General features: G+C 51.3%; 1 protein-coding gene across 1 annotated transcript in view; it reads right to left on the reverse strand.

Moving 5' to 3' along the window:
* macf1b (microtubule actin crosslinking factor 1b) overlaps positions 1–22,030 on the reverse strand; it is a gene marked incomplete at its 5' end in the record, with an annotated part of 275,059 nt that overhangs the window by 152,884 nt on the left and 100,145 nt on the right. Inside the window, one exon of the mRNA XM_067978314.1 lies at positions 3,766–3,880. Coding sequence (XP_067834415.1) covers positions 3,766–3,880 — 115 coding nt within the window. The remainder of the gene's footprint in view (positions 1–3,765; positions 3,881–22,030) is intronic.

Below are 22,030 nucleotides of genomic sequence, written 5' to 3' on the forward strand. Positions count from 1 at the left end.
TGAATGGTAAAAATTTACAGGGTATGGGGAAAGAGCAGGGGAATGGAACGAATTGGATTGCTGTTTCAAAGAGCCAGCACAGGCACGATGGGCCGAATAGCCTCCCGTGATTGTAGGGTAGGAGTCGGGTGTTTCAGCTCAGAGTAAGAATTAGGGTCCGGTTCAGAATTAACGATTGAGTTTCGGCACCCTAACTGAGAGTACAATTGGCGTTATAATGAAGCAGTCCGAGCCCGCATGCAGCAAGACCTGGACAACATCCAGGCTTGGGCTGATAAGTGGCAAGTAACATTCGCACCAGACAAGTGCCAGGCAATGACCATCTCCAACAAGAGAGAGTCTAACCACCTCCCCTTGACATTCAACGGCATTACCATCACCGAATCCCCCACCATCAACATCCTGGGGGTCACCATTGACCAGAAACTGAACTGGACCAGCCATATAAATACTGTGGCTACAAGAGCAGGTCAGAGGCTTGGTATTCTGTGGCGAGTGACTCACCTCCTGACTCCCCATAGCCTTTCCACCATCTACAAGACACAAGTCAGGAGTGTGATGGAATACTCTCCACTTGCCTGGACGAGTGCAGCTCCAACAACACTCAAGAAGCTTGACACCATCCAGGACAAAGCAGCCCACTTGATTGGCACCCCATCCACCACCCTAAACATTCACTCCCTTCACCACCGGCGCACTGTGGCTGCAGTGTGTACCATCCACAGGATGCACTGCAGCAACTCGCCAAGGCTTCTTCGACAGCACCTCCCAAATCCGCAACCTCTACCACCTAGAAGGACAAGGGCAGCAGGCACATGGGAACAACACCACCTGCACGTTCCCCTCCAAATCACACACATAGAAACATAGAAAAATAGGAACAAGAGTAGGCCATTCAGCCCTTCGGGCCTGCTCCGCCATTTAAAATGATCATGGCTGATCGTCTAACTCAGTACCCTGTTCCCGCTTTTTCCCCATATCCCTTGATCCCTTCAGCATTAAGAAATATATCGATCTCCTTCTTGAATACATCTAATGACTTGGCCTCCACTGCCTTCTGTGGTAGAGAATTCCACAGGTTCACCACCCTCTGAGTGAAGAAATCACACCATCCCTAATTGGAAATATAGCGCCGTTCCTCATCGTTGCTGGGTCAAAATCCTGGAACTCCCGACCAAACATTTTTTTTATTCGTTCCTGGGATGTGGGCGTCGCTGGTGAGGCCGGCATTTATTGCCCATCCCTAATTGCCCTTGAGAAGGTGGTGGTGAGCCGCCTTCTTGAACCACTGCAGTCCGTGTGGTGAAGGTTCTCCCACAGTGCTGTTAGGAAGGGAGTTCCAGGATTTTGACCCAGCGACGATGAAGGAACGGTGATATATTTCCAAGTCAGGATGGTGTGTGACTTGGAGGGGAACGTGCAGGTGGTGTTGTTCCCATGTGCCTGCTGCCCTTGTCCTTCTAGGTGGTAGAGGTCGCGGGTTTGGGAGGTGCTGCCGAAGAAGCCTTGGCGAGTTGCTGCAGTGCATCCTGTGGATGGTACACACTGCAGCCACAGTGCGCCGATGATGAAGGGAGTGAATGTTTCGGGTGGTGGATGGGGTGCCAATCAAGCGGGCTGCTTTATCTTGGATGGTGTCGAGCTTCTTGAGTGTTGTTGCAGCTGCACTCATCCAAGCAAGCAGACAGTATTCCATCACACTCCTGACTTATGCCTTGTAGATGGTGGAAAGGCTTTGGGGAGTCAGGAGGTGAGTCACTCACCGCAGAATACCCAGCCTCTGACCTGCTCTCATAGCCACAGTATTTATATGGCTGGTCCAGTTAAGTTTCTGGTCAATGGTGACCCCCAGGATGTTGATGGTGGGGGATTCGGCGATGGTAATGCCATTGAATGTCAAGGGGAGGTGGTTAGACTCTCTCTTGTTGGAGATGGTCATTGTCTGGCACTTATCTGGCGCGAATGTTACTTGCCACTTTGAGCCCAAGCCTGGATGTTGTCCAGGTCTTGCAGCATGCGGGCACGGACTGCTTCATTATTTGAGGGGTTGTGAATGGAACTGAATACTGTGCAATCATCAGCGAACATCCCCATTTCTGACCTGATGATGGAGGGAAGGTCATTGATGAAGCAGCTGAAGATGTTTGGGCCTTGGATATTGCCCTGAGTAACTCCTGCAGCAATGTCCTGGGGCTGAGATGATTGGCCTCCAACAACCACTACCATCTTCCTTTGTGCTAGGTATGACTCCAGCCACTGGAGAGTTTTCCCCCTGATTCCCATTGACTTCAATTTTACTCGGGCTCCTTGGTGCCACACTCGGTCAAATGCTGCCTTGATGTCAAGGGCAGTCACTCTCACCTCACCTCTGGAATTCAGCTCTTTTGTCCATGTTTGGATCAAGGCTGTAATGAGGTCTGGAGCCGAGTGGTCCTGGAGGAACCCAAACTGAGCATCGGTGAGCAGGTTATTGGTGAGTAAGTGCCGCTTGATAGCACTGTCGACGACACCTTCCATCACTTTGCTGATGATTGAGAGTGGACTGATGGGGCGGTAATTGGCCGGATTTTTGTGGACAGGACATACCTGGGCAATTTTCCACATTGTCGGGTAGATGCCAGTGTTGTAGCTGTACTGGAACAGCTTGGCTAGAGGCGCAGCTAGTTCTGGAGCACAAGTCTTCAGCACTACAGCTGGGATGTTGTCGGGGCCCATAGCCTTTGCTGTATCCAGTGCATTCAGCCGTTTCTTGATATCACATGGAATGAATCAAATTGGCTGAAGACTGGCTTCTGTGAAGGTGAGGATATCGGGAGGAGGCCAAGATGGATCATCCAATAGACACTTCTGGCTGAAGATGGTTGCAAACGCTTCAGCCTTGTCTTTTGCACTCACGTGCTAGACTCCGCCATCATTGAGGATGGGGATGTTTGCAGAGCCTCCTCCTCCCGTTAGTTGTTTAATTGTCCACCACTATTCACGACTGGATGTGGCAGGACTGTAGAGCTTTGATGTGATCCGTTGGTTGTGGAATCGCTTAGCTCTGTCTATAGCATGTTACTTCCGCTGTTTAGCATGCATGTAGTCCTGAGTTGTAGCTTCACCAGGTTGGCACCTCATTTTTCAGTACGCCTGGTGCTGCTCCTGGCATGCTCTTCTGCACTCCTCATTGAACCAGGGTTGATCCCCTGGCTTGTTGGTAATGGTAGAGTGAGGAATATGTCGGGCCATGAGGTTACAGATTGTGCTGCACTGTGGGAGCACCTTCACCACATGGACTGCAGTGGTTCAAGAAGGTGCAAGGGCCATTAGGGATGGACAGTAAATGCCGGCCTCGCCAGCGACATCCCATGAATGAATTAAAAAAATATCCTGACCTGATCGAGGGATGAAATATTTCCTAGTTCCACATGAGGACAAGAATTGGGAGTTTCGGGACTCCAGTTGAGGGCACAAGTTGAAAGTTGAACATGGCAGTTGGGGATTGTAACGCAGAGTCGGGGCTGGGAGTCAAGGATAGAAATTGGGGTTTGGTGCTTCGAGGTGAGGCCTGAAATTGTGACCCCACGGATTGCACTCGGCACCTTAGGAACATAGAGGAGTAGAAGAGGACGAGGCCATTCAGCCCCTCAGGCCTGTCCCTCTGCGCAATGATCTTGAAGCACAGACCAATACCACATCAATGGTGCAGCTTTTTAGTCCTGTTTGACACTTTTAGTTGACCGAACCACAGGCCACAATGCAACCATTTCACAGGATTCTTACTGGTTGGGCCCCGGAGTCGGTGCGCGAGGTGACGCTGATTGCCCAGCTTTTGGGAACAGGATTTTGTCTCTTTCTCCATTTCAGGCTTCTTCCTCATCAGTTCATCCAGGAAAACCTGAAAAAGAAAAACACCAGAGAAAAAGCACCAATCCCAGCTGGCCGATCGGCACCAATCCCAGCTGGCCGATCGGCAAGAGCAGGAAGACAAGCCAGAAAAAGAATACAACAGTTCAGATTTTATAAATACTGAGAGGTGTAGAGGAAGTGAGGGACCTTGGAGTGCATGTCCACAGATCCCTGAAGGTAGCAGGACAGGTAGATAAGGTGGTTAAGAAGGCATATGGGGTACTTTCCTTTATTAGCCGAGGCAGAGAATATAAGAGCAGGGAGGTTATGCTGGAACTGTATAAAACACTAGTTAGGCCACAGCTTGAGTACTGTGTACAGTTCTGGTCACCACATTACAGGAAGGATGTGATTTGGATGAGGGGATCAAATGCAATATTTCCAAGTTCGCTGTTGACACAAAACTAGGAGGGAATATGAGTTGTGAGGAGGATGCGAAGAGGCTTCAAGGGGATATCGACAGGCTAAGTGAGTGGGCAAGAACATGGCAGATGGAATATAATGTGGAAAAATGTGAAGTTGTCCACTTCGGAAGGAAAAACAGAAAGGCAGAGTATTATTTAAATGGTGAGAGATTGGGAAATGTTGATGTTCAAAGGGACCTGGGTGTCCTTGTACACCAGTAACTGAAAGCAAACATGCAGGTGCAGCAAGCAATTCGGAAGGCACATGATATGTTGGCCTTTATTACAAGAGGATTTGAGTACGGGAGTAAAGATGTCTTACTGCAATTATATAGGGCCTTGGTGAGACTGCACCTGGAGTATTGTGTACAATTTTGGTCTCCTTACCTAAGAAAGGATATACTTGCCATAGAGGGAGTGCAACAAAGGTTCACCAGACTGATTCCTGGGATGGCAGGACTGTCGTATGAGGAGAGATTGAGTAGACGAGGCCTATATTGTCTAGAGTTTAGAAGAATGAGAGGTGATCTCATTGAAACATACAAAATTCTAACAGGGCTCGACAGGGTAGATGCAGGGAGGATGTTTCCCCTGGCTGGGGAGTCTAGAACGAGGGGTCACAGTCTCAGGATACGGGGTAGGGCATTTAGGACTGAGATGAGGAGAAATTTCTTCACTCAGAGGGTGGTGAATCTTTGGAATTCTCTACCCCAGAGGGCTGTGGAGGCTCAGTCATTGAGTACATTCAAAACAGAGATCAATAGATTTCTAGATATTAAAGGCATCAAGGGATATGGGGATGGTGCAGGAAAATGGCGTTGAGGTAGAAGATCAGCCATGATCTTGATGAATGGCGGGGCTGACTCGAGGGGCCGGACGGCCTACTCCTGCTCCTATTTGTTATGTTCTTATGTTTTTATGATTGTACGAGAGAGGGGACTGAGGAGATTTACGAGGATGTTGCCAGGGCGGTGAATTTTAGCTTTGAGGTAAGATTGGATAGAATCATAGAAGGTTACAGACAGAAGGAGGCCATTCGGCCCATCGGGTCTGTGACGGCTCCATGTATGAGCAATCTAGCTGGTCCCACTCCCCCGCCCTATCCCCGTAGCCCTGCAAATTTTTTCAAGTACTTATCCAGTTCTCTTTTGAAGGCCATGATTGAATCTGCCTCCACCACCCCCTCGGGCAGTGCATTCCAGATCCTAACCACTCGCTGTGTAAAAAAGTTTTTCCTCATATAGAACCATAGAAACCATAGAACCATAGAAAAGATACAGCAGAGAAGGGGGCCGTTCGGCCCATCATGTCTGTGCCGGCTCAAAGAACATCCAGGTGCCCATTCTAATCCCACCTTCCAGCATCCGGTCAGTAGCCCTGCAGCTTAAAGCACTTTAGGTGCAGGTCCAGATACTTTTTAAAAGAGTTGAGGGTCCCTGCCTCTACCACCAATTCGGGCAGCGAATTCCATACACCCACCACCCTCTGGGTAAAAAAGTTTTTCCTCATGTCCCCTCCAATCCTTCCGCCAATCAGCTTAAATCTACGTCCTCTAGTTCTTGAACTCTCCGCTAGGGGAAACAGGTACTTCCTGTCTACTCTATCTGGGCCCCTCATAATTTTGTACACCTCAATCAAGTCTCTCCTCAGCCTCCTCTGCTCCAAGGAAAACAACCCCAGCCTATCCAATCTCTCCTCGTAGCTGCAATTTTCAAGTCCTGGCAACATTCTTGTAAATCTTCTCTGCACTCTCTCCAGAGCAATTAAGGCCAACTTCAATGGGATGAGACAGAGACTGTCCACAGTAAACTGGGCAAATCTGTTAATGGGTAAAACGACTGATGATCAGTGGGAAATGTTTAAAGAAACTTTTAATGAGCTTTTATAGTTATATTTGGAAAAAGAGGGTGGTCAGGAGCAGTGTTGGCCCCTTAAAAACTGAAAGTGGGGATATTGTCATTGACAATGGGGAAATGGTGGACATGTTGAATAATTACTTTGCGTCAGTATTTACAGTAGAAAAAGAGGATAGCATGCCGGAAATCCCAAGAAAACTAATATTGAATCGGGGACAGGGACTCGATAAAATTGACATAAGTAAAGCAACAGTAATGAAGAAAATAATAGCACTAAAGAGTGACAAATCCCCAGGACCAGATGGTTTCCATCCCAGGGGTTTAAAGGAAGTAGGTGAGCACATTGCAGATGCCCTAACTATAATCTTTCAAAGTTCTCTAGATTCAGGAACTGTCCCTCTGGATTGGAAAATTGCACATGTCACTCCGCTTTTTAAGAAAGGAGAGAGAGGGAAACCAGGGAATTATAGACCAGTTAGCCGAACATCTGTTGTGGGGAAAATGCTGGAGTCTATAATTAAGGATAGGGTGACTGAACACCTCGAGAATTTTCAGTTAATCAGAGAGAGCCAGCATGGATTTGTGAAAGGTAGGTCGTGCCTGACAAACCTGATTGAGTTTTTTGAAGAGGTGATAAAGTAGTGGACAGGGGAATGTCAATGGATGTTATTAATGTGGACTTCCAGAAGGCATTTGATAAGGTCCCACATAAGAGACTGTTAGCTAAGTTAGAAGCCCATGGAATCGAGGGAAAAGTACAGACTTGGTTAGGAAATTGGCTGAGTGAAAGGCGACAGAGAGTAGGGATAATGGGAAGGTACTCACATTGGCAGGATGTGACTAGTGGAGTCCCGCAGGGATCTGTCTTGGGGCCTCAATTATTCACAATATTTATGAACGACTTAGATGAAGGCATAGAAAGTCTCATATCTAAGTTTGCCGATGACACAAAGATTGGTGGCATTGTAAGCAGTGCAGATGGAAACATAAAATTACAAAGTGATATTGATAGATTAGATGAATGGGCAAAACTGTGGCAAATGGAATTCAATGTAGACAAATGTGAGGTCATCCACTTTGGATCAAAAAAGGATAGAACAGGGTACTTTCTAAATGGTAAAAAGTTAAAAACAGTGGATGTCCAAAGGGACTTAATGGTTCAGGTACATAGATCATTGAAGTGTCATGAACAGGTGCAGAAAATAATCAATAAGGCTAATGGAATGCTGGCCTTTATATCTAGAGGACTGGAGTACAAGGGGGCAGAAGTTATGCTGCAGCTATACAAAACCCTGGTTAGACCGCACCTGGAGTACTGTGAGCAGTTCTGGGCACCGCACCTTCGGAAGGACATATTGGCCTTGGAGGGAGTGCAGTGTAGGTTTACGAGAATGATACCCGGACTTCAAGGGTTAAGTTACGAGGAGAGATTACACAAATTGGGGTTGTATTCTCTGGAGTTTCGAAGGTTAAGGGGTGATCTGATCGAAGTTTATAAGATATTAAGGGGAACAGATAGGGTGGATAGAGAGAAACTATTTCCGCTGGTTGGGGATTTTAGGAGTAGGGGGCACAGTCTAAAAATTAGAGCCAGACCTTTCAGGAGCGAGATTAGAAAACATTTCTACACTCAAAGGGTTGTAGAAGTTTGGAACTCTCTTCCACAAATGGCAATTGATACTAGCTCAATTGCTAAATTTAAATGTGAGATAGATAGCTTTTTGGCAACCAAAGGTATTAAGGGATATGGGCCAAAGGCAGGTATATGGAGTTCGATCACAGATCAGCCATGATCTTATCAAATGGCGGAGCAGGCACGAGGGGCTGAATGGCCTACTCCTGTTCCAATGTTCCTATGTCCTTCCTGTAATGTGGTGACCAGAACTGCGCACAATACTCCAGCTCTGGCCTTACCAGCGTTTTATACAGTTCCATCATTACATCCCTGCTTTTGTATTTTATACCTCGGCTAATAACGGAGAGCATTCCGTATGCCTTCTTCACAACCTTATCTACCTGTACTGCCACCTTCAGGGACCTGTGCACATGCACTCCAAGGTCTCTCACTTCCTCTACCCCTCTCAATATATTCCCGTTTACTGCGTATTCCCTTTTACTGTTTGCCCTCCCTAAGTGCATTACCTCACACTTCTCCGGGTTGAACTCTATTTGCCACTTTTCTGCCCACTCCACCAACCCATTGATATCTTCTTGCACAGCTATCCTCTTCACTATCAACTACACGGACAATTTTTGAGTCGTCTGCAAATTTGCCAATCATGCCCCCTACATTCAAGTCCAAATCATTAATATATACCACAAACAGCAAGGGACCCAACACTGAGCCGAGTCCGAGAGCGGGAGGAGAGTCCGAGAGGTGAGCACAGTGTAAAAGGAGAGTCCGAGAGGTGAGCGCGGTGTAAAAGGAGAGTCCGAGAGGTGAGCACAGTGTAAAAGGAGAGTCCGAGAGGTGAGCGCGGTGTAAAAGGAGAGTCAGAGAGGTGAGCGTGGTGTAAAAGGAGAGTCCGAGAGGTGAGCACAGTGTAAAAGGAGAGTCCGAGAGGTGAGTGCAGTGTAAAAGGAGAGTCCGAGAGGTGAGCGCAGTGTAAAAGGAGAGTCCGAGAAGTGAGCGCGGTGTAAAAGGAGAGTCCGAGAGGTGAGCGCGGTGTAAAAGGAGAGTCCGAGAGGTGAGCTCGGTGTAAAAGGAGAGTCCGAGAGGTGAGCGCAGTGTAAAAGGAGAGTCCGAGAGGTGAGCACGGTGCAAAAGGAGAGTCCGAGAGGTGAGCGCAGTGTAAAAGGAGAGTCCGAGAGGTGAGCGCAGTGTAAAAGGAGAGTCCGAGAGGTGAGCGCGGTGTAAAAGGAGAGTCCGAGAGGTGAGCACAGTGTAAAAGGAGAGTCCGAGAGGTGAGCTCAGTGTAAAAGGAGAGTCCGAGAGGTGAGCGCAGAGTAAAAGGAGAGTCCGAGAGGTGAGCGCGGTGTAAAAGGAGAGTCCGAGAGGTGAACACGGTGTAAAAGGAGAGTCCGAGAGGTGAGCACAGTGTAAAAGGAGAGTCCGAGAGGTGAGCACAGTGTAAAAGGAGAGTCCGAGAGGTGAGCACAGTGTAAAAGGAGAGTCCGAGAGGTGAGCACGGTGTAAAAGGAGAGTCCGAGAGGTGAGCACAGTGTAAAAGGAGAGTCCGAGAGGTGAGCGCGGTGTAAAAGGAGAGTCCGAGAGGTGAGCTCAGTGTAAAAGGAGAGTCCGAGAGGTGAGCACGGTGTAAAAGGAGAGTCCGAGAGGTGAGCACGGTGTAAAAGGAGAGTCCGAGAGGTGAGCACGGTGTAAAAGGAGAGTCCGAGAGGTGAGCACAGTGTAAAAGGAGAGTCCGAGAGGAGAGCACGGTGTAAAAGGAGAGTCCGAGAGGTGAGCGCAGTTTAAAAGGAGAGTCCGAGAGGTGAGCTCAGAGTAAAAGGAGAGTCCGAGAGGTGAGCGCGGTGTAAAAGGGGAGTCCGAGAGGTGAGCGCAGTGTAAAAGGAGAGTCCGAGAGGTGAGCACGGTGTAAAAGGGGAGTCCGAGAGGTGAGCGCAGTGTAAAAGGAGAGTCCGAGAGGTGAGCGCAGTTTAAAAGGAGAGTCCGAGAGGTGAGCTCAGAGTAAAAGTAGAGTCCGAGAGGTGAGCACGGTGTAAACGGAGAGTCCGAGAGGTGAGCGCAGTGTAAAAGGAGAGTCCGAGAGGTGAGCGCAGTGTAAAAGGAGAGTCCGAGAGGTGAGCTCAGTGTAAAAGGAGAGTTCGAGAGGTGAGCGCAGTGTAAAAGGAGAGTCCGAGAGGTGAGCGCGGTGTAAAAGGAGAGTCCGAGAGGCGAGCGCAGTGTAAAAGGAGAGTCCGAGAGGTGAGCTCTGTGTAAAAGGAGAGTCCGAGAGGTGAGCGCAGTGTAAAAGGAGAGTCCGAGAGGTGAGCTCAGTGTAAAAGGAGAGTCCGAGAGGTGAGCGCAGTGTAAAAGGAGAGTCCGAGAGGTGAGCGCAGTGTAAAAGGAGAGTCCGAGAGGTGAGCACGGTGTAAAAGGAGAGTCCGAGAGGAGAGCACAGAGTAAAAGGAGAGTCCGAGAGGTGAGCTCAGTGTAAAAGGAGAGTCCGAGAGGTGAGCACGGTGTAAAAGGAGAGTCCGAGAGGTGAGCGCAGTGTAAAAGGAGAGTCCGAGAGGTGAGCTCAGTGTAAAAGGAGAGTCCGAGAGGTGAGCGCAGTGTAAAAGGAGAGTCCGAGAGGTGAGCGCGGTGTAAAAGGAGAGTCCGAGAGGTGAGCTCAGTGTAAAAGGAGAGTCCGAGAGGTGAGCGAAGTGTAAAAGGAGAGTCCGAGAGGTGAGCTCAGTGTAAAAGGAGAGTCCGAGAGGTGAGCACGGTGTAAAAGGAGAGTCCGAGAGGTGAGCTCAGTGTAAAAGGAGAGTCCGAGAGGTGAGCACAGTGTAAAAGGATAGTCCGAGAGGTGAGCACAGTGTAAAAGGAGAGTCCGAGAGGTGAGCGCGGTGTAAAAGGAGAGTCCGAGAGGTGAGCGCGGTGTAAAAGGAGAGTCCGAGAGGTGAGCGCTGTGTAAAAGGAGAGTCCGAGAGGTGAGCACGGTGTAAAAGGAGAGTCCGAGAGGTGAGCACAGTGTAAAAGGAGAGTCCGAGAGGTGAGCGCGGTGTAAAAGGAGAGTCCGAGAGGTGAGCACAGTGTAAAAGGAGAGTCCGAGAGGTGAGCACAGTGTAAAAGGAGAGTCCGAGAGGTGAGCTCGGTGTAAAAGGAGAGTCCGAGAGGTGAGTGCAGTGTAAAAGGAGAGTCCGAGAGGTGAGCGCGGTGTAAAAGGAGAGTCCGAGAGGTGAGCTCAGTGTAAAAGGAGAGTCCGAGAGGTGAGCTCAGTGTAAAAGGAGAGTCCGAGAGGTGAGCGCGGTGTAAAAGGAGAGTCCGAGAGGTGAGCACGGTGTAAAAGGAGAGTCCGAGAGGTGAGCACAGTGTAAAAGGAGAGTCCGAGAGGTGAGCACAGTGTAAAAGGAGAGTCCGAGAGGTGAGCACAGTGTAAAAGGAGAGTCCGAGAGGTGAGCACGGTGTAAAAGGAGAGTCCGAGAGGTGAGCACAGTGTAAAAGGAGAGTCCGAGAGGTGAGCGCGGTGTAAAAGGAGAGTCCGAGAGGTGAGCTCAGTGTAAAAGGAGAGTCCGAGAGGTGAGCACGGTGTAAAAGGAGAGTCCGAGAGGTGAGCACGGTGTAAAAGGAGAGTCCGAGAGGTGAGCACGGTGTAAAAGGAGAGTCCGAGAGGTGAGCACAGTGTAAAAGGAGAGTCCGAGAGGTGAGCACGGTGTAAAAGGAGAGTCCGAGAGGTGAGCGCAGTTTAAAAGGAGAGTCCGAGAGGTGAGCTCAGAGTAAAAGGAGAGTCCGAGAGGTGAGCACGGTGTAAAAGGAGAGTCCGAGAGGTGAGCTCAGTGTAAAAGGAGAGTCCGAGAGGTGAGCGCAGTGTAAAAGGAGAGTCCGAGAGGTGAGCACGGTGTAAAAGGGGAGTCCGAGAGGTGAGCGCAGTGTAAAAGGAGAGTCCGAGAAGTGAGCGCAGTTTAAAAGGAGAGTCCGAGAGGTGAGCTCAGAGTAAAAGTAGAGTCCGAGAGGTGAGCACGGTGTAAAAGGAGAGTCCGAGAGGTGAGCGCAGTGTAAAAGGAGAGTCCGAGAGGTGAGCGCAGTGTAAAAGGAGAGTCCGAGAGGTGAGCTCAGTGTAAAAGGAGAGTTCGAGAGGTGAGCGCAGTGTAAAAGGAGAGTCCGAGAGGTGAGCGCGGTGTAAAAGGAGAGTCCGAGAGGTGAGCGCAGTGTAAAAGGAGAGTCCGAGAGGTGAGCGCGGTGTAAAAGGAGAGTCCGAGAGGTGAGCGCAGTGTAAAAGGAGAGTCCGAGAGGTGAGCTCAGTGTAAAAGGAGAGTCCGAGAGGTGAGCGCAGTGTAAAAGGAGAGTCCGAGAGGTGAGCTCAGTGTAAAAGGAGAGTCCGAGAGGTGAGCGCAGTGTAAAAGGAGAGTCCGAGAGGTGAGCGCAGTGTAAAAGGAGAGTCCGAGAGGTGAGCACGGTGTAAAAGGAGAGTCCGAGAGGAGAGCACAGAGTAAAAGGAGAGTCCGAGAGGTGAGCTCAGTGTAAAAGGAGAGTCCGAGAGGTGAGCACGGTGTAAAAGGAGAGTCCGAGAGGTGAGCGCAGTGTAAAAGGAGAGTCCGAGAGGTGAGCTCAGTGTAAAAGGAGAGTCCGAGAGGTGAGCGCAGTGTAAAAGGAGAGTCCGAGAGGTGAGCGCAGTGTAAAAGGAGAGTCCGAGAGGTGAGCTCAGTGTAAAAGGAGAGTCCGAGAGGTGAGCACGGTGTAAAAGGAGAGTCCGAGAGGTGAGCTCAGTGTAAAAGGAGAGTCCGAGAGGTGAGCACAGTGTAAAAGGAGAGTCCGAGAGGTGAGTACAGTGTAAAAGGAGAGTCCGAGAGGTGAGCACGGTGTAAAAGGAGAGTCCGAGAGGTGAGCGCAGTGAAAAAGGAGAGTCCGAGAGGTGAGCGCGGTGTAAAAGGAGAGTCCGAGAGGTGAGCGCGGTGTAAAAGGAGAGTCCGAGAGGTGAGCGCGGTGTAAAAGGAGAGTCCGAGAGGTGAGCTCCGTGTAAAAGGAGAGTCCGAGAGGTGAGCACAGTGTAAAAGGAGAGTCCGAGAGGTGAGCACAGTGTAAAAGGAGAGTCCGAGAGGTGAGCGCGGTGTAAAAGGAGAGTCCGAGAGGTGAGCTCAGTGTAAAAGGAGAGTCCGAGAGGTGAGCACGGTGTAAAAGGAGAGTCCGAGAGGTGAGCGCAGTGTAAAAGGAGAGTCCGAGAGGTGAGCGCGGTGTAAAAGGAGAGTCAGAGAGGTGAGCGCGGTGTAAAAGGAGAGTCCGAGAGGTGAGCGCAGTGTAAAAGGAGAGTCCGAGAGGTGAGCACAGTGTAAAAGGAGAGTCCGAGAGGTGAGCGCGGTGTAAAAGGAGAGTCCGAGAGGTGAGAGCGGTGTAAAAGGAGAGTCCGAGAGGTGAGCACGGTGTAAAAGGAGAGTCCGAGAGGTGAGCGCGGTGTAAAAGGAGAGTCCGAGAGGTGAGCACAGTGTAAAAGGAGAGTCCGAGAGGTGAGCACGGTGTAAAAGGAGAGACCGAGAGGTGAGCGTGGTGTAAAAGGAGAGTCCGAGAGGTGAGCGTGGTGTAAAAGGAGAGTCCGAGAGGTGAGCGCGGTGTAAAAGGAGAGTCCGAGAGGTGAGCGCGGTGTAAAAGGAGAGTCCGAGAGGTGAGCGCGGTGTAAAAGGAGAGTCCGAGAGGTGAGCTCAGTGTAAAAGGAGAGTCCGAGAGGTGAGCGCAGTGAAAAAGGAGAGTCCGAGAGGTGAGCGCGGTGTAAAAGGAGAGTCCGAGAGGTGAGCGCAGTGTAAAAGGAGAGTCCGAGAGGTGAGCGCAGTGTAAAAGGAGAGTCCGAGAGGTGAGCACGGTGTAAAAGGAGAGTCCGAGAGGTGAGCGCGGTGTAAAAGGAGAGTCCGAGAGGTGAGCTCCGTGTAAAAGGAGAGTCCGAGAGGTGAGCACAGTGTAAAAGGAGAGTCCGAGAGGTGAGCACAGTGTAAAAGGAGAGTCCGAGAGGTGAGCGCGGTGTAAAAGGAGAGTCCGAGAGGTGAGCTCAGTGTAAAAGGAGAGTCCGAGAGGTGAGCACAGTGTAAAAGGAGAGTCCGAGAGGTGAGCGCAGTGTAAAAGGAGAGTCCGAGAGGTGAGCGCGGTGTAAAAGGAGAGTCAGAGAGGTGAGCGCGGTGTAAAAGGAGAGTCCGAGAGGTGAGCGCAGTGTGAAAGGAGAGTCCGAGAGGTGAGCGCGGTGTAAAAGGAGAGTCCGAGAGGTGAGCGCGGTGTAAAAGGAGAGTCCGAGAGGTGAGCGCAGTGTAAAAGGAGAGTCCGAGAGGTGAGCGCGGTGTAAAAGGAGAGTCCGAGAGGTGAGCGCGGTGTAAAAGGAGAGTCCGAGAGGTGAGCACAGTGTAAAAGGAGAGTCCGAGAGGTGAGCTCAGTGTAAAAGGAGAGTCCGAGAGGTGAGCTCAGTGTAAAAGGAGAGTCCGAGAGGTGAGCGCAGTGTAAAAGGAGAGTCCGAGAGGTGAGCACGGTGTAAAAGGAGAGTCCGAGAGGTGAGCACAGTGTAAAAGGAGAGTCCGAGAGGTGAGCTCAGTGTAAAAGGAGAGTCCGAGAGGTGAGCGCAGTGTAAAAGGAGAGTCCGAGAGGTGAGCACAGTGTAAAAGGAGACTCAGAGAGGTGAGTGCGGTGTAAAAGGAGAGTCCGAGAGGTGAGCACAGTGTAAAAGGAGAGTCCGAGAGGTGAGCGCAGTGTAAAAGGAGAGTCCGAGAGGTGAGCACTGTGTAAAAGGAGAGTCCGAGAGGTGAGCACAGTGTAAAAGGAGAGTCCGAGAGGTGAGCGCGGTGTAAAAGGAGAGTCCGAGAGGTGAGCTCGGTGTAAAAGGAGAGTCCGAGAGGTGAGCACAGTGTAAAAGGAGAGTCCGAGAGGTGAGCACAGTGTAAAAGGAGAGTCCGAGAGGTGAGCACGGTGTAAAAGGAGAGTCCGAGAGGTGAGCGCAGTGTAAAAGGAGAGTCCGAGAGGTGAGCGCGGTGTAAAAGGAGAGTCCGAGAGGTGAGCGCAGTGTAAAAGGAGAGTCCGAGAGGTGAGCACAGTGTAAAAGAAGAGTCCGAGAGGTGAGTACGGTGTAAAAGGAGAGTCCGAGAGGTGAGCACGGTGTAAAAGGAGAGTCCGAGAGGTGAGCGCGGTGTAAAAGGAGAGTCCGAGAGGTGAGCGCAGTGTAAAAGGAGAGTCCGAGAGGTGAGCTCAGTGTAAAAGGAGAGTCCAAGAGGTGAGCACGGTGTAAAAGGAGAGTCCGAGAGGTGAGCGCAGTGTAAAAGGAGAGACCGAGAGGTGAGCGCAGTGTAAAAGGAGAGTCCGAGAGGTGAGCGCAGTGTAAAAGGAGAGTCCGAGAGGTGAGCGCGGTGTAAAAGGAGAGTCCGAGAGGTGAGCACAGTGTAAAAGGAGAGTCCGAGAGGTGAGCACAGTGTAAAAGGAGAGTCCGAGAGGTGAGCGCAGTGCAAAAGGAGAGTCCGAGAGGTGAGCACAGTGTAAAAGGAGAGTCCGAGAGGTGAGCACGGTGTAAAAGGAGAGTCCGAGAGGTGAGCACGGTGTAAAAGGAGAGTCCGAGAGGTGAGCACGGTGTAAAAGGAGAGTCCGAGAGGTGAGCACGGTGTAAAAGGAGAGTCCGAGAGGAGAGCGCGGTGTAAAAGGAGAGTCCGAGAGGTGAGCACAGTGTAAAAGGAGAGTCCGAGAGGTGAGCACGGTGTAAAAGGAGAGTCCGAGAGGAGAGCGCGGTGTAAAAGGAGAGTCCGAGAGGTGAGCACAGTGTAAAAGGAGAGTCCGAGAGGTGAGCTCGGTGTAAAAGGAGAGTCCGAGAGGTGAGCGCGGTGTAAAAGGAGAGTCCGAGAGGTGAGCTCGGTGTAAAAGGAGAGTCAGAGAGGTGAGCGCGGTGTAAAAGGAGAGTCCGAGAGGTGAGCTCGGTGTAAAAGGAGAGTCCGAGAGGTGAGCGCGGTGTAAAAGGAGAGTCCGAGAGGTGAGCGCAGTTTAAAAGGAGAGTCCGAGAGGTGAGCACGGTGTAAAAGGAGAGTCCGAGAGGTGAGCGCAGTGTAAAAGGAGAGTCCGGGAGGTGAGCGCGGTGTAAAAGGAGAGTCTGAGAGGTGAGCGCGGTGTAAAAGGAGAGTCCGAGAGGTGAGCGCAGTGTAAAAGGAGAGTCCGAGAGGTGAGCGCAGTGTAAAAGGAGAGTCCGAGTGGTGAGCACAGTGTAAAAGGAGAGTCCGAGAGGTGAGCGCGGTGTAAAAGGAGAGTCCGAGAGGTGAGCTCGGTGTAAAAGGAGAGTCCGAGAGGTGAGCACGGTGTAAAAGGAGAGTCCGAGAGGTGAGCTCAGTGTAAAAGGAGAGTCCGAGAGGTGAGCGCAGTGTAAAAGGAGAGTCCGAGAGGTGAGCACAGTGTAAAAGGAGAGTCCGAGAGGTGAGCGCGGTGTAAAAGGAGAGTCCGAGAGGTGAGCTCGGTGTAAAAGGAGAGTCCGAGAGGTGAGCGCGGTGTAAAAGGAGAGTCCGAGAGGTGAGCGCGGTGTAAAAGGAGAGTCCGAGAGGTGAGCTCGGTGTAAAAGGAGAGTCCGAGAGGTGAGCGCGGTGTAAAAGGAGAGTCCGAGAGGTGAGCTCGGTGTAAAAGGAGAGTCCGAGAGGTGAGCGCGGTGTAAAAGGAGAGTCCGAGAGGTGAGCGCGGTGTAAAAGGAGAGTCCGAGAGGTGAGCACGGTGTAAAAGGAGAGTCCGAGAGGTGAGCACGGTGTAAAAGGAGAGTCCGAGAGGTGAGCTCGGTGTAAAAGGAGAGTCCGAGAGGTGAGCGCAGTGTAAAAGGAGAGTCCGAGAGGTGAGCGCAGTGTAAAAGGAGAGTCCGAGAGGTGAGCGCAGTGTAAAAGGAGAGTCCGAGATGTGAGCTCAGTGTAAAAGGAGAGTCCGAGAGGTGAGCTCGGTGTAAAAGGAGAGTCCGAGAGGTGAGCTCAGTGTAAAAGGAGAGTCCGAGAGGTGAGCTCGGTGTAAAAGGAGAGTCCGAGAGGTGAGCGCAGTGTAAAAGGAGAGTCCGAGAGGTGAGCGCAGTGTAAAAGGAGAGTCCGAGAGGTGAGCGCAGTGTAAAAGGAGAGTCCGAGATGTGAGCTCAGTGTAAAAGGAGAGTCCGAGAGGTGAGCTCGGTGTAAAAGGAGAGTCCGAGAGGTGAGCTCAGTGTAAAAGGAGAGTCCGAGAGGTGAGCGCGGTGTAAAAGGAGAGTCCGAGAGGTGAGCGCAGTGTAAAAGGAGAGTCCGAGAGGTGAGCGCAGTGTAAAAGGAGAGTCCGAGAGGTGAGCTCAGTGTAAAAGGAGAGTCCGAGAGGTGAGCTCAGTGTAAAAGGAGAGTCCGAGAGGTGAGCGCGGTGTAAAAGGAGAGTCCGAGAGGTGAGCACAGTGTAAAAGGAGAGTCCGAGAGGTGAGCGCAGTGTAAAAGGAGAGTCCGAGAGGTGAGCTCAGTGTAAAAGGAGAGTCCGAGAGGTGAGCTCAGTGTAAAAGGAGAGTCCGAGAGGTGAGCACGGTGTAAAAGGAGAGTCCGAGAGGTGAGCGCAGTGTAAAAGGAGAGTCCGAGAGGTGAGCGCGGTGTAAAAGGAGAGTCCGAGAGGTGAGCGCGGTGTAAAAGGAGAGTCCGAGAGGTGAGCTCCGTGTAAAAGGAGAGTCCGAGAGGTGAGCTCAGTGTAAAAGGAGAGTCCGAGAGGTGAGCACGGTGTAAAAGGAGAGTCCGAGAGGTGAGCGCGGTGTAAAAGGAGAGTCCGAGAGGTGAGCGCGGTGTAAAAGGAGAGTCCGAGAGGTGAGCGCGGTGTAAAAGGAGAGTCTGAGAGGTGAGCTCAGTGTAAAAGGAGAGTCCGAGAGGTGAGCGCAGTGTAAAAGGAGAGTCCGAGAGGTGAGCACAGTGTAAAAGGAGAGTCCGAGAGGTGAGCACAGTGTAAAAGGAGAGTCCGAGAGGTGAGCGCAGTGTAAAAGGAGAGTCCGAGAGGTGAGCGCGGTGTAAAAGGAGAGTCTGAGAGGTGAGCGCAGTGTAAAAGGAGAGTCCGAGAGGTGAGCGCAGTGCAAAAGGAGAGTCCGAGAGGTGAGCGCGGTGTAAAAGGAGAGTCCGATAGGTGAGCTCAGTGTAAAAGGAGAGTCCGAGAGGTGAGCGCGGGGTAAAAGGAGAGTCCGAGAGGTGAGCGCGGTGTAAAAGGAGAGTCCGCGAGGTGAGCGCAGTGTAAAAGGAGAGTCCGAGAGGTAAGCGCAGTGTAAAAGGAGAGTCCGAGAGGTGAGCACGGTGTAAAAGGAGAGTCCGAGAGGTAAGCGCAGTGTAAAAGGAGAGTCCGAGAGGTGAGCACGGTGTAAAAGGAGAGTCCGAGAGGTGAGCGCTGTGTAAAAGGAGAGTCCGAGAGGTGAGCGCGGTGTAAAAGGAGAGTCCGAGAGGTGAGCACGGTGTAAAAGGAGAGTCCGAGAGGTGAGCACAGTGTAAAAGGAGAGTCTGAGAGGTGAGCACGGTGTAAAAGGAGAGTCCGAGAGGTGAGCGCAGTGTAAAAGGAGAGTCCGAGAGGTGAGCACAGTGTAAAAGGAGAGTCCGAGAGGTGAGCGCTGTGTAAAAGGAGAGTCCGAGAGGTGAGCGCAGTGTAAAAGGAGAGTCCGAGAGGTGAGCGCAGTGTAAAAGGAGAGTCCGAGAGGTGAGCACGGTGTAAAAGGAGAGTCCGAGAGGTGAGCGCGGTGTAAAAGGAGAGTCCGAGAGGTGAGCGCGGTGTAAAAGGAGAGTCCGAGAGGTGAGCGCGGTGTAAAAGGAGAGTCCGAGAGGTGAGCGCGGTGTAAAAGGAGAGTCCGAGAGGTGAGCGCGGTGTAAAAGGAGAGTCCGAGAGGTGAGCTCGGTGTAAAAGGAGAGTCCGAGAGGTGAGCTCAGTGTAAAAGGAGAGTCCGAGAGGTGAGCGCGGTGTAAAAGGAGAGTCCGAGAGGTGAGCGCGGTGTAAAAGGAGAGTCCGAGAGGTGAGCGCGGTGTAAAAGGAGAGTCCGAGAGGTGAGCACAGTGTAAAAGGAGAGTCCGAGAGGTGAGCGCGGTGTAAAAGGAGAGTCCGAGAGGTGAGCACGGTGTAAAAGGAGAGTCCGAGAGGTGAGCGCGGTGTAAAAGGAGAGTCCGAGAGGTGAGCACAGTGTAAAAGGAGAGTCCGAGAGGTGAGCACAGTGTAAAAGGAGAGTCCGAGAGGTGAGCACAGTGTAAAAGGAGAGTCCGAGAGGTGAGCGCAGTGTAAAAGGAGAGTCCGAGAGGTGAGCGCGGTGTAAAAGGAGAGTCCGAGAGGTGAGCACGGTGTAAAAGGAGAGTCCGAGAGGTGAGCGCGGTGTAAAAGGAGAGTCCGAGAGGTGAGCACAGTGTAAAAGGAGAGTCCGAGAGGTGAGCACAGTGTAAAAGGAGAGTCCAAGAGCGGGAGGAGAGTCCGAGACCAGAAGGAGAGTCCGAGAGGTGAGCGCAGTGTAAAAGGAGAGTCCGAGAGGTGAGCGCGGTGTAAAAGGAGAGTCCGAGAGGTGAGCGCAGTGCAAAAGGAGAGTCCGAGAGGTGAGCTCAGTGTAAAAGGAGAGTCCGAGAGGTGAGCGCAGTGCAAAAGGAGAGTCCGAGAGGTGAGCGCGGTGTAAAAGGAGAGTCCAAGAGCGGGAGGAGAGTCCGAGACCAGAAGGAGAGTCCGAGAGGTGAGCGCAGTATAAAAGGAGAGTCCAGAGAGCGGGAAGAGAGTTCGAGAGGTGAACACAGTGTAATTCTGGCGACCATGTGTGCAGGAAGTGTGTCCAGCTGCAGCTACTGGCTAACCGCATTTCGGAGCTGGAGCTGCGGGTGGATTCACTGTGGAGCATCCGTGATGCTGAGACTATCGTGGATAGCACGTTCAGTGAGGGGGTCACACCCCAGGTAAAGATTACGCAGGCAGAAAGGAAATGGGTGACCGCAGGCAGAGTAAAAGGACTAGGCAGGTAGAGCAGGAGTCCCCTGGGGCCATCTCCCTCTCAAACAGATATTCTGCTTTGGATACTGTTGGGGGAGATGGCTTATCAGGGGAAAGCAGCAAGAGCCAAGTTCGGGGCACCACGGGTGGCTCTGCTGCACAGGAGGGGAGGAAGAAGAGTGGCAGGGCTATAGTGATAGGGGATTCAATTGTAAGGGGAACAGATATGCGTTTCTGCGGCCGCAAACATGACTCCAGGATGGTATGTTGCCTCCCTGGTGCTAGGGTCAAGGATGTCACGGAGCGGCTGCAGGCCATTCTGGAGGGGGAGGGTGAACAGCCAGTAGTCGTGGTCCATATTGGTACCAACGACATAGGTAAAAAAAGGGATGAGGTCCTGCAAGGTGAATTTAAGGAGTTAGGAGATAAATTAAAAAGCAGGACCTCAAAGGTAGTGATCTCAGGATTACTCCCAGTGCCACGTGCTAGTGAGTATAGGAACAGGAGAATAGACAGGATGAATGCGTGGCTGCAGGGATGGTGTAGGAGGGAGGGATTTAGATTCCTGGGACATTGGGACCGGTTCTGGGGAAGGTGGGACCTGTACAAGCGGGACGGGTTACACCCGAGCAGGACCGGGACCGATGCCCTCGCGGGGGTGTTTGCTCGTGCTGTTGGGGAAGGTTTAAACTAGAATGGCAGGGGGATGGGAACCTGAGCAGGGAGACAGAGGAGGGGGAAACAAGGATAGAAACAAAAGGCAGAAAGGGAAGAAGCAACAGTGGAAGACAGAGAAAACAAGGGCGAAAAACAAATAGGGCCATAGTGCAAAATAAAACTAAGATGACTAGCAATCTTAAAAAGACAAGTCTAAAGGCATTGTGTCTTAATGCGCGGAGCATTCACAATAAGGTCGATGAATTAACAGCGCAGATAGATATTAACGGTTATGATATAGTTGCGATTATGGAGACATGGCTGCAGGGTGACCAAGGATGGGAACTGATCATCCAGGGGTATTCAATATTTAGGAAGGACAGGCAAAAAGGGAAAGGAGGTGGGGTAGCGTTGTCAGTAAAGGAGGAAATCAATGCAATAGTGAGGAAGGATATTGGCTCGGAAAATCACAATGTGGAATCTGTATGGGTGGAGCTAAGAAACACCAAGGGGCAGAAAACGTTGGTGGGGGTTGTCTATAGGCCCCCAAACAGTAGTGGTGATTTTGGGGAGGGCATTAAACAGGAAATTAGAGACGCAAGCAAGAAGGGTACAACTATAATCAATGGGTGACTTTAATCTACATATAGATTGGTCAAGCCAAATTAGCAATCATACAATGGGGGAGGAATCCCTGGAGTGTGTACGTGATGGTTTTCGAGACCAATACGTTGAGGAACCAACTAGAGAACAGGCGATCCTAGATTGGGTATTGTGCAAAGAGAAAGGATTCATTAACAAACTTTTTTTTTTATTCGTTCACGGGATGTGGGTGTCGCTGGCGAGGCCGGCATTTATTGCCCATCCCTAATTGCCCTTGAGAAGGTGGTAGTGAGCCGCCTTCTTGAACCGCTGCAGTCCGTGTGGTGACGGTTCTCCCACAGTGCTGTTAGGAAGGGAGTTCCAGGATTTTGACCCAGCGACGATGAAGGAACGGCGATATATTTCCAAGTCGGGATGGTGCGTGACTTGGAGGGGAACGTGCAGGTGGTGTTGTTCCCATGTGCCTGCTGCCCTTGAAATTCTAGGTGGTAGAGGTCGCGGGTTTGGGAGATGCTGTCGAAGAAGCCTTGGTGAGTTGCTGCAGTGCACTTATGAGCCCAAGCCTGGATGTTGTCCAGGTCTTACTGCATGCGGGCTCGGACTGCTTCATTATCTGAGGGGTTGCGAATGGAACTGAACACTGTGAAATCATCAGCGAACATCCCCATTTCTGACCTGATGATGGAGGGAAGGTCATTGATGAAGCAGCTGAAGATGGTTGGGCCGAGGACACTGCCTTGAGGAACTCCTGCAGCAATGTCCTGGGGCTGAGATGATTGGCCTCCAACAACCACTACCATCTTCCTTTGCGCTAGGTATGACGCCAGCCACTGGAGAGTTTTCTCCCTGATTCCCATTGACTTCAATTTTACTAGGGCTCCTTGGTGCCACACTCGGTCAAATGCTGCCTGATGTCAAGGGCAGTCACTCTCACCTCACCTCTGGAATTCTGCTCTTTTGTCTATGTTTGGACCAAGGCTGTAATGAGGTCTGGAGCCGAGTGGTCCTGGCGGAACCCAAACTGAGCATCGGTGAGCAGGTTATTGGTGAGTAAGTGCCGCTTGATAGCACTGTGGACGACACCTTCCATCACTTTGCTGATGATTGAGAGTAGACTGATGGGGCGG

The sequence above is a fragment of the Heptranchias perlo genome, unplaced genomic scaffold, assembly GCF_035084215.1.
Source record: "Heptranchias perlo isolate sHepPer1 unplaced genomic scaffold, sHepPer1.hap1 HAP1_SCAFFOLD_262, whole genome shotgun sequence".
In the NCBI taxonomy this organism is placed as follows: Eukaryota; Metazoa; Chordata; class Chondrichthyes; order Hexanchiformes; family Hexanchidae; genus Heptranchias; species Heptranchias perlo.